General features: G+C 40.1%; 1 protein-coding gene across 9 annotated transcripts in view; it reads right to left on the bottom strand.

The window, feature by feature from the left end:
* TNIP1 (TNFAIP3 interacting protein 1) overlaps positions 1-13,968 on the bottom strand; it is a 96,904-nt gene that overhangs the window by 19,719 nt on the left and 63,217 nt on the right. For 8 of the 9 annotated variants that reach the window (XM_083351292.1, XM_083351295.1, XM_083351293.1 and 5 more), the window contains exons 8-17: positions 13,533-13,623; positions 12,678-12,767; positions 12,010-12,075; positions 11,307-11,438; positions 10,029-10,157; positions 9,711-9,833; positions 8,813-8,938; positions 7,121-7,201; positions 6,198-6,395; positions 3,814-3,904 (exon numbers count right to left, since the gene is read on the bottom strand). In XM_083351292.1, the coding sequence (XP_083207418.1) occupies positions 3,814-3,904; positions 6,198-6,395; positions 7,121-7,201; positions 8,813-8,938; positions 9,711-9,833; positions 10,029-10,157; positions 11,307-11,438; positions 12,010-12,075; positions 12,678-12,767; positions 13,533-13,623 (1,127 nt within the window). The remainder of the gene's footprint in view (positions 1-3,813; positions 3,905-6,197; positions 6,396-7,120; positions 7,202-8,812; positions 8,939-9,710; positions 9,834-10,028; positions 10,158-11,306; positions 11,439-12,009; positions 12,076-12,677; positions 12,768-13,532; positions 13,624-13,968) is intronic. The other variant, XR_014491023.1, reaches the window with a different exon arrangement.

Raw genomic sequence — 13,968 nt, 5'->3', positions numbered from 1 at the left:
GGAACCCTGGGATAAACTGGAGAACAGCAGAACTCAACTTCCCAAAAGGGGAGCAGGAAAACGTAACCCTCCAAAGCACCCCCCCAACCCAAAGGGAGGAGACAGCAGCAGTGGGGAAAGAGAAGGGGTTACCAGAGATACCGGAGGAATACAGGGACCTTGCTGAGGTTTTCAGTGAAGAGCGGGCAGATGAGCTTCCCCCCCACCGTCCCACAGACTGCGCCATAGAATTCAAACCCGGGGCAAAACTCCCAAAACCCAGGATGTATGCCATGAGCCCAAGGGAAATGGCAGAAATGGAAAGATTCATAAAGAAAAACTTAGAAAGAGGGTTCATCGAGCCTGCCAAACCCAAAGTGGCAGCCCCAGTCCTGTTCAGGGAGAAGAAAGATGGTTCTTTCCGTTTGTGTGTAGATTATAGAAATCTGAACACAATTAGTGAATGTAAACTGTACCCTCTACCCGTAATGAAGGACATGCTATCCCACCTATCGAAAGGAAGGATTTTTACTAAACTAGATCTGAGGGAAGCATATTACCATATTAGGATTAAGGAAGGACATGAATGGAAGACTGCATCCAACTGCCCAATGGGGTGCTACCAATTCAAAGTATTGCCATTCAGACTGCAAGGGGCCCCTGCAGTCTTTATGCAATTAATTAATGACGTGCTAAGGGAGCACCTATATAAGGGGGTCCTGGTTTACCTGGACGACATTCTTATCTTCACGGAGACCAAAGAGGAACATATCAAACTAGTCAGAGCAGTCCTGAAAAAGTTGCGAGCTGCCCACTTATATGCTAAATTATCAAAGTGTGAATTCCATCAGGAAAAAATCGACTACCTGGGATATCACATATCTCCAGAGGGCATCGAAATGGACCCTGAGAAGGTCAGAGCAGTATTAGAGTGGGCACCCCCCCGCACACGGAAGCAACTGCAAAGTTTCCTGGGGTTTGCAAATTTCTACCGCCAATTCATCCCCGCATTTGGCCAAATAGCCATGCCCCTCACAAACTTATTGAAAACGAAGGTGGGGCCCGGCCCCCCGTGAAATCCAGCCAGCCTCTAAAATGGACAATGGAATGTCAAGCAGCATTTGAGAGGCTAAAGAGACTCTTTTCTGCTGAACCTGTACTAAAACCTGTACTAGCTCTAATTGGGGTCCCAGTTTGTTTTTACTATTGTTTTTCACTATTGTTCAATCTGTATACCTACCTTACTCTGTACACCGCCCCGAGTCCCTCGGGAGAAGGGCGGTTTATAAAAACAAATAAATAAAATAAATAAATAAATAAATAAAACACCCAGATCCCGACAAACCTTTTGTAATACAGGCAGATGTGAGCGATGTAGCAGTCGGAGCTGTATTATTACAGGAAAATGATGAGGGGACATTGCAACCTTGCACATATACATCCAGAAAACTCACGGAAACAGAACAACGGTGGCCAATATGGCAGAAGGAAGCATTCTCATTAAGGTGGTCGTTATTAACATGGCGACAATTTTTAGAAGGGAATAAAATACCTTTCCAGGTCTGGACAGACCACAACAATTTAGAAGCACTAAAGATGCCCAGGAAACTCACTCCTAAGCAAGCCCGCTGGTCCCAACACTTTCACCGATTCAATTTCACTCTCAAAGACTTGCCGGGGGGGAAGAACTTCCTGGCAGACGCATTATCTCGCATGCCCCAATATAACAGCACACAAGTAACTGACTTTAAACCACTCGTACCAGAACAACAACTGGCAGCACCAGTCACCACCAGGGCACAAGTAAAAATGAAGCTGGAAGTGAATCGCCAAACCGGAATAGAATTCTGAAAGTCCTTGGAAAGCAACGAATGGTTCAAAAAAAATAGGCATGTGTGCACAATTAAAGATGTGTTACCTTGGGTGGGTGAGAAGTTATACATACCTACCACCCAGAGGATCAATTTCATGCAACTGTGCCATGATACAAAATCAGCAGGACATTTCAGGTTTGTAAAAACATTACACTTAACTAAAAGGCAATTTTGGTGGCCAGCTATGAAAAAAGACAGAAAGCTATGTGAGCAGTTGTCAAATTTGTGCGATGGCTAAGAGGTTGCAAGGGAAATCGCCAGGACTGTTACAACCGGTGGCAAATCCCTCAGCCCCATGGAAAGAAATAGCCATGGACTTTATCGTAGAACTACCAGAAAGCAACAGAAACACCATTGTCTGGACTGTCACAGATCTGTTCTCTAAGCAAGTTCATTTCATACCTTGCCAAAAAATTCCAACTGCAAAAGCATTAGCAAAACTTTTTGTACAGCATATTTACAGATTGAACGGGGCACCACTACGCATCATATCTGACAGAGGGGTGCAATTTACCTCGGCATTTTGGAAGGAATTCTTATCCCTGTTGGGAACTACCCAAGGATTGACATCTAGTCATCATCCTCAAGCTAACGGGCAATGTGAGAGATCTAACACAGTACTTGAGCAATATTTAAGATGTTATGTAAATTTTCAGTAGGAAAATTGGACAGACCTACTGCCTTTCGCAGAAGTGGCATATAATAATGCAGTCCACTCCAGCACAGGTTACACTCCTTTTCAAGTAGCTACAGGCCAAAGCTTCAACCCCATACCTGAACTAACCCCAAAAGAACAGGTAATTCCAGAACTAAAGGAATGGATTGCTCAATTACAATATACCTGGCCTATTGTCAGAAGAGCGTTAACAGATGCTAGACTAGCATACAAAACACAGGCAGACAGGAAAAGAGCCGATCCCACACCGTTCAAAGTGGGAGAGATGGTATATCTGTCCACAAAATACCTTAAATCACTCCAACCCCGTAAAAAACTAGGACCAAAATATATTGGACCTTTTCCAATTAAAAGAATCATAAACCCAGTAACAGTTGAATTAGGACTACCTAAAAACCTTAGACAAATACACCCAATCTTTCACTGCAGCCTAATAAAGAGAGAACAACAATCTCCCTTACGAACAAAAATCCCACCACCACCACCTCCCATCACGGTGGAAGGGGAACAACATTTTTAGGTGAAAAAAATTTTGGATTCCAGAAAACATCATGAAACGACCCAATATTTAGTGGCTTGGAAACACCTCCCCTCCTCAGAAAATGAATGGGTCAGCAAATGCCACGTTAAAGCACCAAAGCTGCTTAAGAGATTTCATACAGAATATCCGAACAAACCGAGTTAATATTTATATATATATATTTTCTTCTTTTTCTTTTCTTTCCCTACAGATGGACATCTCTTTCTTTTAAGGAGAGCGGACTGTCAGAATCCACTTATATCACATTCATAAATGTATGTTTAAAACATTATCCCCCCCATGGATTCTGCCATCTCCCGAGGAAGGAGGAGCGCATGTGGATTCAGCCTGCCTTAGGTTATTTCAAAGACCAAGGGAACCTTTTGAACTGGGGGAACAAAAGGGAGGGTTAGAGAAGAAGGCATCTGGACTGTGTCTTCATTTATTCTGTAGAGGAAGAAGGCAATAACCATAAAGATTCAAAGTTCCTTTTTTCCCATGAAAGGGATGACATGAAGTAAAATGATGGGGGTTGACCATATGGGGTTGAGGGAAGGGGGATTGAACCGGGATCCCTTTATAGAGTTTCAATTTGTAAAACAATACTAAATCCTGTCTTGTATTTCCACAACCAAACATGTCCTAGTAAAAATTCCTTTTGGACTAGAACTGACTCCAAGAGTTTTTGTTTTCCTAAGACGTGGATTGGGGTGGGTCCTGACAGATATTCTAGTTATGTCCTGAAAGAAATAGAAAACTCTTACCAGGTTCCTTGGGAAACTGTTTCACTCCATCCCCTCCTGATGTGTTCTGATTGTGTGTTATAACACATGGTGGAAACCAGGTATAATCTGGCTATAAGAAACAAAGAAAAATAAAAAAATACAATAGAATACTATAGAGTAGGTGTGTGTACAGGTAGTCCTCACTTAATGACTAGCAACCCTTCGAAGTTACAACAGAACTTCACAGAGCTACTTATGATCCATTTTTGAAGTCCTGATAGTCCCAACCCCCTTCCCTTCCCCCATGGTTATAGGATCACATTTTTGGCACTTCGCAACTGGCTCAGGTTTACAGCTGTTTGCAGCATCCCACAGTCATGACCATAATTTTCATAGGGTTTTGCTGGTTTCTGATGTTTACTTTACTGGTTTCTAGTGTTTATTTTACTGGTTTCTGATGTTTCCTTTGCTGGTTTCTGGTGTTTCCTTTCTGTTGCTACCAGGAAAAAAGGGCCAATTGTTTAAAATGGGTGCGCTTTGTGACCAAAACATTTTCTCAATGACTGCTATAAAAATGGCCAGTTATAAGGTCATAAAATCAGGTACAGTCATGTGGTGACCCATTTAATGACTGTTATGACTTACAACTCTACTTCCAGGCTCATATATGGCCATAAGTTGACAACTAGCTGTAATATGTTTCAATTTGAATTTTTCATGTTCAACCCCCCCACAGCACAACGTCCCACTGCCCTTTTGAGCATGATTTCAAGCATGAAAAACTTTCATTTCACATGTGAAATTGGCTGTCTATGGAGATTCTGAGTCATCCAGGTCATGGTTGTCCCAAAGGTGCTTTTTCAGGAGGCAACTGGACTTTCTTGTTTTTGAAGATGTTTCACTTCTCATCCAAGAAGCTTCTTCAGCTCTGACTGGATGATGAGGAATGGAAGGATTTATATTCCTTGCAGACAGCTGATCATTTGCATTCTATTTAGACAGTCGTTGAATCTCCATATTCATTTAGCTACAAGCTTTGGGATGAACACCCTTCAAATGGTGCAGGAGTATGGATTTCCAGAAAAATTGTAGACTACAGGAACCATTTGAGCTTCAGTTTGACATGCAAATAACACAGACTCATCCCCAACAGCCTGGACCTGTGTTCAACAGTGAAGAGACCCTGGGCAGAAAACATCCTGCAGCCACACACATTTGCACTACTCAAATGACCCTGAGGACACAGACAAACCTCCAAGTGGCCTCCATGACTCTCTAAAAGAATGCAAATGACCAGCTATCTGCAAGGAATATAAATCCTTCCATTCCCCAGCATACAGTCAGAGCTGAAGAAGCTTCTTGGATGAGAAGCGAAACATTTTCAAAGAAAAATAGGGAAGTCCAGTTGCCTCTTGAAAAAAACACCTTTGTGAAATTGGCTGTTTTGTGCTTACTGGAAGCACTGAAGATCACTCAGCAAAAATGTACAAATACTGTAGTGGCCAAAATTGTGGAAACCTTTTGGGAAAAGTGTACAGTAGAAATGCCACCTTTGGTTAAGTTTCCACCAATTTTTCTTCTAATTTCTTTATAACTGTAGCTTTGTTCACTTAATAATAATATTTCACATCGCTTTCTGGGCAACCAGTCAACTCTTTGCACCATTACTTTAATTTTATTACGTTTCACAAGCTCACTAAATGAAAGAACACAAAAAACCCCAACCAACTTGATAGCGATCACATAACACACTGACAAATGTCCTCCTCTCAGCTTCAATACATGACATCAATAACTGTGATCTGATTGGCTCTCTAAACACTCATGCTTATTGGCTACAATCAGATGAAGGAAAGCTACCTAAGCAAGTGGTGCTTCTTTTTTCTGGTTATTTGGCTATAACATTTCATAGAATACAGTATAGATAATTGAACAAACTATGTTGCATTACATTCTTGATTAAATTATCTTTCCATTGATATATAATTTTATGGTACTATTCCCCCCAAAAAAGTGGTGTTATTAGCCATCAAACCTCAAAAATACACTTTTCCCAAAAGGTTTCCACAATTTTGGCCACTACTGTATGTACCTCAGACAATTGTTTTATGCTTTAAAGATGGGGCATTTTAAACCAGAAAAGAAGCATTTCAATCTCATAAAACATTGAACTGGAACATCCCAGTTGTATATTTTCTACTAGAAACCTCACAGTTCCTCATAAGGAATAGCAGCAAACAGAAGAAAGCATCAGTTGTTGAATAAAAATGTTTACATTCTTGTGTTTCCTCTACACAAATTTTGGCAGGGAACCTGAGAATTCCAATTCTATATTTTTGGATAGAAGAAAATGGCTGGCAATTGCATGCTGTTTTTATTGCTTCTAGTTTTTTACTCGGATATTTCACATTTTATTAACTCACAGGTGGGAAACGATGATAATTCTGAATTGGAGGATGCTCATTTGCCACTGCTGGGGGTGGGTAGCGGATCTGCTGACAGTCCTCAAAACCATGATAAGCATGTGGTTGTAATGGAGGAGAGCAGTGAAACTGGTACATGGGGCAGACTGGGGTGATTTGTCCTGGCTGTGGTTCAGGATGCAGTCTGTCACCCGAATGCTGCAAGAGAGAAGGCAGAAAGTTGAAAATGAAGGACCTTTGTGGAAATCCTAGTTTATAAAGGTTAATGATTTATCAACCTAAATGTTTTGGCTAGGCCTGTGGCTTTTAATCCCTTTTTAAAAGCAACTAAAGAAACATTATTTCCCCTTGTGAAATCTATTCCTAGGATAAAGGAAGACAAAATAAATCAGGCAGCATATAAATGTGCACACCCTTCTATTGACAGATGATAGACAGACAGATATTGAGAGGTGTGTGGGGGGAAGAGTTCTCTCACAAAGACAACACACAAAAAAAATAAATTAGACCTGATCTTGGCTGTAATTTAAATTGCACAACCTTAGTATATAAAACAACCATTCAAGAACAGGACACTCTCCAAATGTGTGGACTTCAATTCCTAGAATTTTAGCAATGGCCAGAGAAACTGGACAATTCTGAAAATTGAGGTTCACATTTCTGTGGACAAGTTAGGGAAGGTGTCTTCAGATCAGCTTAGCCTAGACTGACGTCAGATATGATTTTACTAAAATGCAGTATGCAGAACTGACAGACCATTCCTAACATGAATTGTCTATAAGGAAGTTATCAAAATGTACAAAAACAAATTAAATCTTCTTTCTAGTGCCAAAAATCAAGCAACTATGCCATATATTCAGTATTGGGAAGCCATTATAGTAAGCCAGCTGGAATTTGCATTTCCATAGTACGGTATTCCATACCTGCTTGTGCTGTTTAAGCAGTTTCTTAAACTTATCCTTTTCTTCCTTCTCTTTGTGGCAGTCTTCTTTAATGATTCGCAGCTGTTGTGAAAAAGAGCACAAATGGAAAAAAAGAATATAGACTTCCATATGCATTACATTCTAGTACTGAGAACAAGAAAGGCTGAGCGCCAAAGAATCGAGGCCTTTGAACGTTGGTGCTGGAGAAGACTCCTGCGAGTCCCTTGAATTGCAAGGCGATCAAACCGGTCAGTCTTAGAGGAGATCAACACTGATTGCTCTTTAGAAGGCCAGATCCTGAAGCTAAAACTCAAATACTTTGGCCACCTAATGAGAAGGAAGGACTCACTGGAGAAGAGCCTCATGCTGGGAAAGGTTGAGGGCAATAGAAGGGGACGACAGAGAATGAGGTGGCTGGATGGAGTCACTGAAGCAGTAGGCGTGAGCCTAAATGGACTCCAGAAGATGGTAGAGGACAGGAAGGCCTGGAGGAACGTTGTCCATGGGGTCGCAATGGGTCGGACACGACTTCGCAACTAACAACAACAACAACAACTGAGAACAAGCAGACCAATAGACATATTCTGCTCAAATCTGGATGCCCATTGTGAATCATTTAACTCAGTGAAAGAGTTATTTTTATTCTGTACCTTTTGGAAGATAGGGAGAATATTTTCATAGGGAGCAAGTGAAGTTGGATGGTAACCCAAGAGACAAGGCCGGTATAAGAACACATGAAACTGTACTGGGCACTGACAAGGAGAATCATTCAGTGACTACGAAGTCTTATGGATTCAAGTGCTTTACAACTTAAGTATTTAAACACCTTTATCTCTACTCACTGACCTGCCTTCTTTAATTCCATTACAATCTCTTTTTAAAAAGCTACCTAAGTATGCATGGGTTTTTTTTTGTAATTTTTTAGGAATAAAACAACTGGCAGAAGGGAACTTACTTTACTTTACTTTTATTAAATTTGTATACCGCCCTTCTCCCGAAGGACTCAGGGCGGTTAACAGGGCATATATAAATAACAATACAAAAATTAAAAAGGAATTAAACAAGTGCCCAATTAAAAATTACAATAACAATAAAAGACCCATTAAAAACCCTAACAATCCCCATCAGGCCAGACCAGTTAGTTCAAATAAGTGGGTCTTCAGACCGCGCCAGAAGGAGCGAAGGTCCGATGCCATCCGGAGCTCAACCGGCAGTTGGTTCCATATATAATCAAACAATAACTTGTGTGATGCATTTGTCTGTGAGGGGGCAGCTATTACACAGGAGAAGGATATTGGGAGAGGATGTGGATAGGCAAGCCTATCCATAACTTCCAAAAATTGTGGCTAGGATTAGGAGGGGAATGGGGAGCAAGAGAAAATATAAAGAGGGAAGAGCAGAATGCCTGAAAAGATCAAGAAATGGGGGAAGAGACCAAAAACAACTGGTAATTGCTCAGAAGACCACGTCTTGGTTAACTGGAGATATTGGTAAGCATATCACAATAACAAAAACGCAAGGCATTTAGTTCAGACTACCCAATACTTGGTGGTGTTTTGCATGAATCAGGACCAATGGTCTAGAATGATTTCATCTCTTCCTTAGAATCCACCTTCAAGGAATTCCATGGAAGAGATTAAATTTAGATCACCAGAGCTTCCAAACTCAGAATGATTCTTTTTGGTTTCCTACCTGGTTATTAGTGAGGGTCAGCTGCTTCTGAAGTTTTTCTAGCTGCTTCTTCAGTTCCTCTTTTTCTTCATTCATCCTTTCCCTGTCACTCCGTTCCCGCTGGAAATCCTCCTCAAAAATCTTCACCTGACAAAAAAAGAGGGACTTAAATCCTAGGACCAGACACTTACGCCCCCCAAATTTATGTTTTACATGTTTCAGCACTGATGTCAGGAAAACACAACACACAGAAACCTAAATTCAAAACCAGTGCCATAAGTTTTATAAAGCATGGGGTCATATGACAAGGGAAATTCCTTTCTAAATTTACACAACACTTTCTGTTCTAGTTTAATCCATTTTTAGTCTATTTTCATAAGATAAGATAAGATAAGATAAGATAAGATAAGATAAGATAAGATAAGATAAGATAAGATAAGATAAGATAAGATAAGATGAGGTGAGGTGAGGTGAGGTGAGGAGGTGAGGTGAGGTGAGGTGAGGTGAGGTGAGGTAAGGTAAGGTAGATAGGATAGGATAGGATAGGATAGGATAGGATGGGATAGGATAGGATAGGATGCTGTGCTGTGCTGTGAATACAACAATAATTGCCTCTCATTAATTAAAAAAACTTTAAAGATAAAATGTTTTCAACATGCTTTCCAACTGATACAACACACACAACTTTTCAAAATGGCACTTAAAGAATTAAAAATATTATTTCTGATACTAATAATCAATTAATGAGATCCACCAGTGAAACTAGTACAATATTAATACATAGAGTCCTTGACTTATAACCACAACTGGAACCAGAATTTCCATTGCCAAGCAGGACACTTGTTAAATGAGCCGCATCCGATTTTATGGCCTTTTTTTGCCACAGTTCTTAAGGGAATCACAAACTTTGGATGCCTACTTGCTGTTTCAGAAGCTCGTTCTGGGTCATCACTTCCTGGTGCCGGAGACTTGGGCTAGGATCGTTTTTGAAGGCTGAGGGGGAATGAGGAGGTGCTTGGAAGTTCAGAGCCTCTTCTAGGGCCTGAGGGAAGACAAAGGGACTGTAAGAAACCTATCCTGGCATAACAGGTGTTCTTTGCAGCAGTGGCAATAGATATAGAATGATTCTACTGCTTAGGAAAGACCATCATCTGGGGAAAAAGATTCACACAGGTAAAAAAAAGCAAAAGTGGAACCAGGAACAAATTCGCTCAATTTTTTAATAAGGTATACCCACCTTATTTAGTCGGAGAATCTCCTTCTCCTGGTACTCTCTTTGCCTTGTGACTGGCACCAATTGATCCTGAAGAAACTTCACCTTGTGCTTGAGGTCCTTCACCTCCACGCTGAGTCTCTCTTTTTCTGCCTTGGGGGGGGAGAAGAATAAAGTGGAAGGGAGGGAGAGGAAGGTGTATAAAAGGAGAAACACCCCGTTTCCATCAGGCGTGGAACAATGAATCCCCTTTCCTGCCTGAAAGCCACCCCAGAAGAAATATGAGGGAATAAGAGGCCATAGACGGGGTCTACCTTCAAGAGCATTTCAGTTTATACAAAAAAAAAGCCCATGAAGTTTTGATGCCTGTCAAATGCAGCTGGCTGTCATTAATGGTCATTCTCAAATATCTCCCTCCCATAGAAAAACTTCTAACTGCTAAAAAAAAGGTATTCTGTCTCATTTGTTCTGTGGTGTCCTGAACGCACATAGCAATGTGATCCCTGATGGAAAAAGAGTGAGAAGATTCTCAACAGAGCAAAGCACCTTCAGAGAACGTGAACATGAGAACATTCAGAAATCAAATTCAAAAGGAAAAGAGCTCACATGGATTTTTTTGTAGTTACACCACCACAGAATTAAAACTGCTAAACCCCCTTTCATCCACTAGAGGGCTGGCCTTTCCCAATTCTTTCTGTGTTGCTCCTGCCTACAGGGTCAGGTCTGTCTATGCAGGTAGTCCTCGACTTACGACCACAACAGGGCCCAAAATTTTGTTAAGTGAGTTTTGTTCCATTTTTACGACCTTTCTTGCCACAGATGGTAAGTAAATCACCTCGGTTGTTAAGTTAGTAACACAGTTGTTAAATGCATCTGGCTTCTCCACTGACTTTGCTTGTCAGAAGGTCGCAAAATGTGATCACATGACCCCAGGACAATGCAACTGTCATAAGTACATGCCAGTTGCCAAGTGTCCGGATTTTGATCACGTGGCCACAGGGATGCTGCAACGGTCTTAAATGTGAAAAACGATCGTATGTCACTGTTTTCAGTGCTGTTGTAACTTCAGGCACTTAATAGTCACTAAGCAAAGGGTTGTAAGTCAAGGCCTACCTGTAGAAGACATGGAAATGACTAGTTCTGTCACCACTTTCTACTGCAGAAGAACCGAAAACAGGAATAAAAGAAAAATGCTTTCAATGCTACCCGTCTTGTCAACCCATTTTGATTTAAAACTGATGTAAACACTATTGTTTTAGGAAAAAAATGTAAATACATTCCAAGTGGGATTTTGGACTATACCTCTTCTTCTTCAATTTTGGATTTTGCCAAGAGAAGTTTGCGGTCAAAATCCCTCTGTTTCTGCTCCCTCTCAGTCTCCAACTCTGCTAGGGCCTTTTGGGAGTCACCAAATTTCTGCCGTAGATCTGTTATCTGCCAGGAGGAAATGTTTTTGTTTTTTTAAAAAAATGCAAAACGCCCTCATGCAATTTTAAATATCCCATATGAACAAAACCAGCACCTTACAATATATAATTTTATTTAGCATCAGTCTCTTACTATATGGGATTCCTGCATCAAATAGTCAATTTGGGGAATAAATGCATCAAATTTCATTCTGGCAATTTGGGCAGAGATCCTATGATTATCATACAATGTTATCTTGTATTGTTTGTATTATTGCTTATTGTAAAAATAAAGATACTGAATTTTTTAAAAAGCAGAAAATTGCATGCTGGTCTTATTGGATTGATATTTTCTATGTCTATAGTTAGCAGCTGTGATAAGTGTGATTTTATTGTCTTTTTTTTAAAATTCTCAGAAGTGTTTATATCTTCTCAAGCCAACAAAAGAAAACGTCTTAAAACAGATTTCAAACAGATAGTGCTGTTGAGACCTTATGACTCAGCTAACATTCCTGTATTCTTTCATTTGGATAAGAACAAGGCCACATTCATCTTGTGTTGTACTATCGGAAACAGCTGTCCCAGAGCTTTGTCATTACCTTCTGCTCATACTGTTGCTTCATGGACCGGAAATGGTGGTCCCACTGCTTATTCACCTCCAATAGCTAGAGAAAAAACAAATGCATCAAGTTATTTTGGACACATTGCCTTACAGCAGGGGTCTTCAAACTTGGCCCTTTTATGACTTGTGGACTTCAACTCCCAGAATTCCTCAGCCAGTGTGCCTGAGAGAGGGCCTCCTCAGGGTGCCACCAGTCAAAGAATGTCGACTGGTGGCCCCCAGGGGGAGGGCGTTCTCTGTGGGCGCGCCGGATTTATGGAACCATCTTCCGGTTGAGCTCCGGATGGCGCCCGACCTCCGCTCCTTCCGGCGCGATCTAAAGACTTACCTCTTCGAACAAGCTGGCCTGGCCTGATGGGATGGGGTTGGGTTTTATTAATGTGTTTTAACTTATTTTAATGTGTTTTAACTTATTGTAAGAATTGTGGGCATTTTGTTTAATCTCTTTTAATTTTTGTATTGTGTCTTTTAACATATACTGCCCTGTTCACCGCCCTGAGTCCTTCGGGAGAAGGGTGGTATACAAATAAAATTAATAATAATAATAATAACAGTCAGACCTAAAGCAAGTGAATTAAACATACAAGGCCAATACATTACATAAACTCTTTCTGATTCTAAAAAAATTTCTTTTGTTTGGCTTACCTCATTGCGCTGATGTTCGAGTATCTTCACTTTCTTCTCACTTGCCCCCAACATGCTCTTCCCTGCTGCTTGCTCCTCTGTGGCTCCCTTCTAAAAGGCAGATTCATATCAGATCTTGAGCAATCATTCAAAACAGCAGCTCAATATTCAGAAGTTGGATCTATGGCTCTTTTTTTCAAAATCTACAATCTAAGATACTGCACATCTCAGTTCCATCTTTCTCCCAACATTCTGCTTATGACAGAATTGAGGTGATGAAAAATACCAGTGACCTCTTAAGAGAAGTTGCTATTCGACTGGTTCTCTCATAAATACCCTTAAATCTTCTATTTCTGAAAGCAGGAATTACTGAGCATAAAGATTTCTCTATATTGGGAGATTCACTCCAAGGAATGATGGGATGAGACTGGTAGCCTGGTTTTAGCTTTTTTATAATTTAAGATATTATTCTTTTATTTTGATTTTGTTATCTGTTATTTATTGCAAACCCCGGGAGCTGATCCTGAATCTGTCTGCATATACATTTAGTAAATACATGTTATGCATTTTTTAAAAAAAAATTACAGAAGTTACGTACTAAATACATTCTATATTTAAATCACACACCCATGCACCATTGTGTCAAAAGATGAAAAATATATGATAATTTCATATTTAAGCTAAGATTATGTTTATCCTTCAGTTTTAAATACATGTTACTTTTGATTTTTTTAATCTATCCTTTTTACCATAAAGCTTACTTTCAGATATAGCTAGGCTCACATTACTAAGAGATACCTTCCAAGCAGTTTGAGGTTAAATGTTATCAGCATATATCATAGGATAGTGATCCAATCTAGGCTAAAAACTTCTTACCTGTTGCTGACCAGCATATTCTGTATTTTCTGCTTTCACACTTTCCTTACTTCCCATCATCACCATCTTTCTGAGTTCCAGATTCTCACACCTACATTAGAAAGTCGTCGTCGTCATCATCATCATCATCATCATCATCATCATCATCATCATTTTAGGTTTGCAGAAAAATATGTAAAGGCAGCTGTCACAGTAGCCATCATTCTGAGTAAGATTTACTTTAAAGCTCATGGACCAAACAAATTTAATAACTAAATTAGATCATTTCACTGAGGATATGATAACTATACTAAATGTCTGCTAACAATCACAGGCAACCTGCCTCCAAATACTATTCAGTGTAAATGAGTAGAAGAATATATTCTTTACTTCCTGCTGATGAGTTTTGACATGGAATATTTAGAGGACATAGGATGCTGGAGGAGACAATCCTTTG

This window comes from Vipera ursinii, assembly GCF_947247035.1.
Source record: "Vipera ursinii genome assembly, chromosome: 2".
NCBI classification, from domain to species: Eukaryota; Metazoa; Chordata; class Lepidosauria; order Squamata; family Viperidae; genus Vipera; species Vipera ursinii.
The sequence above is the reverse complement of the archived record's forward strand: the minus strand, read 5'-3'. Positions and strand labels throughout refer to the sequence as shown.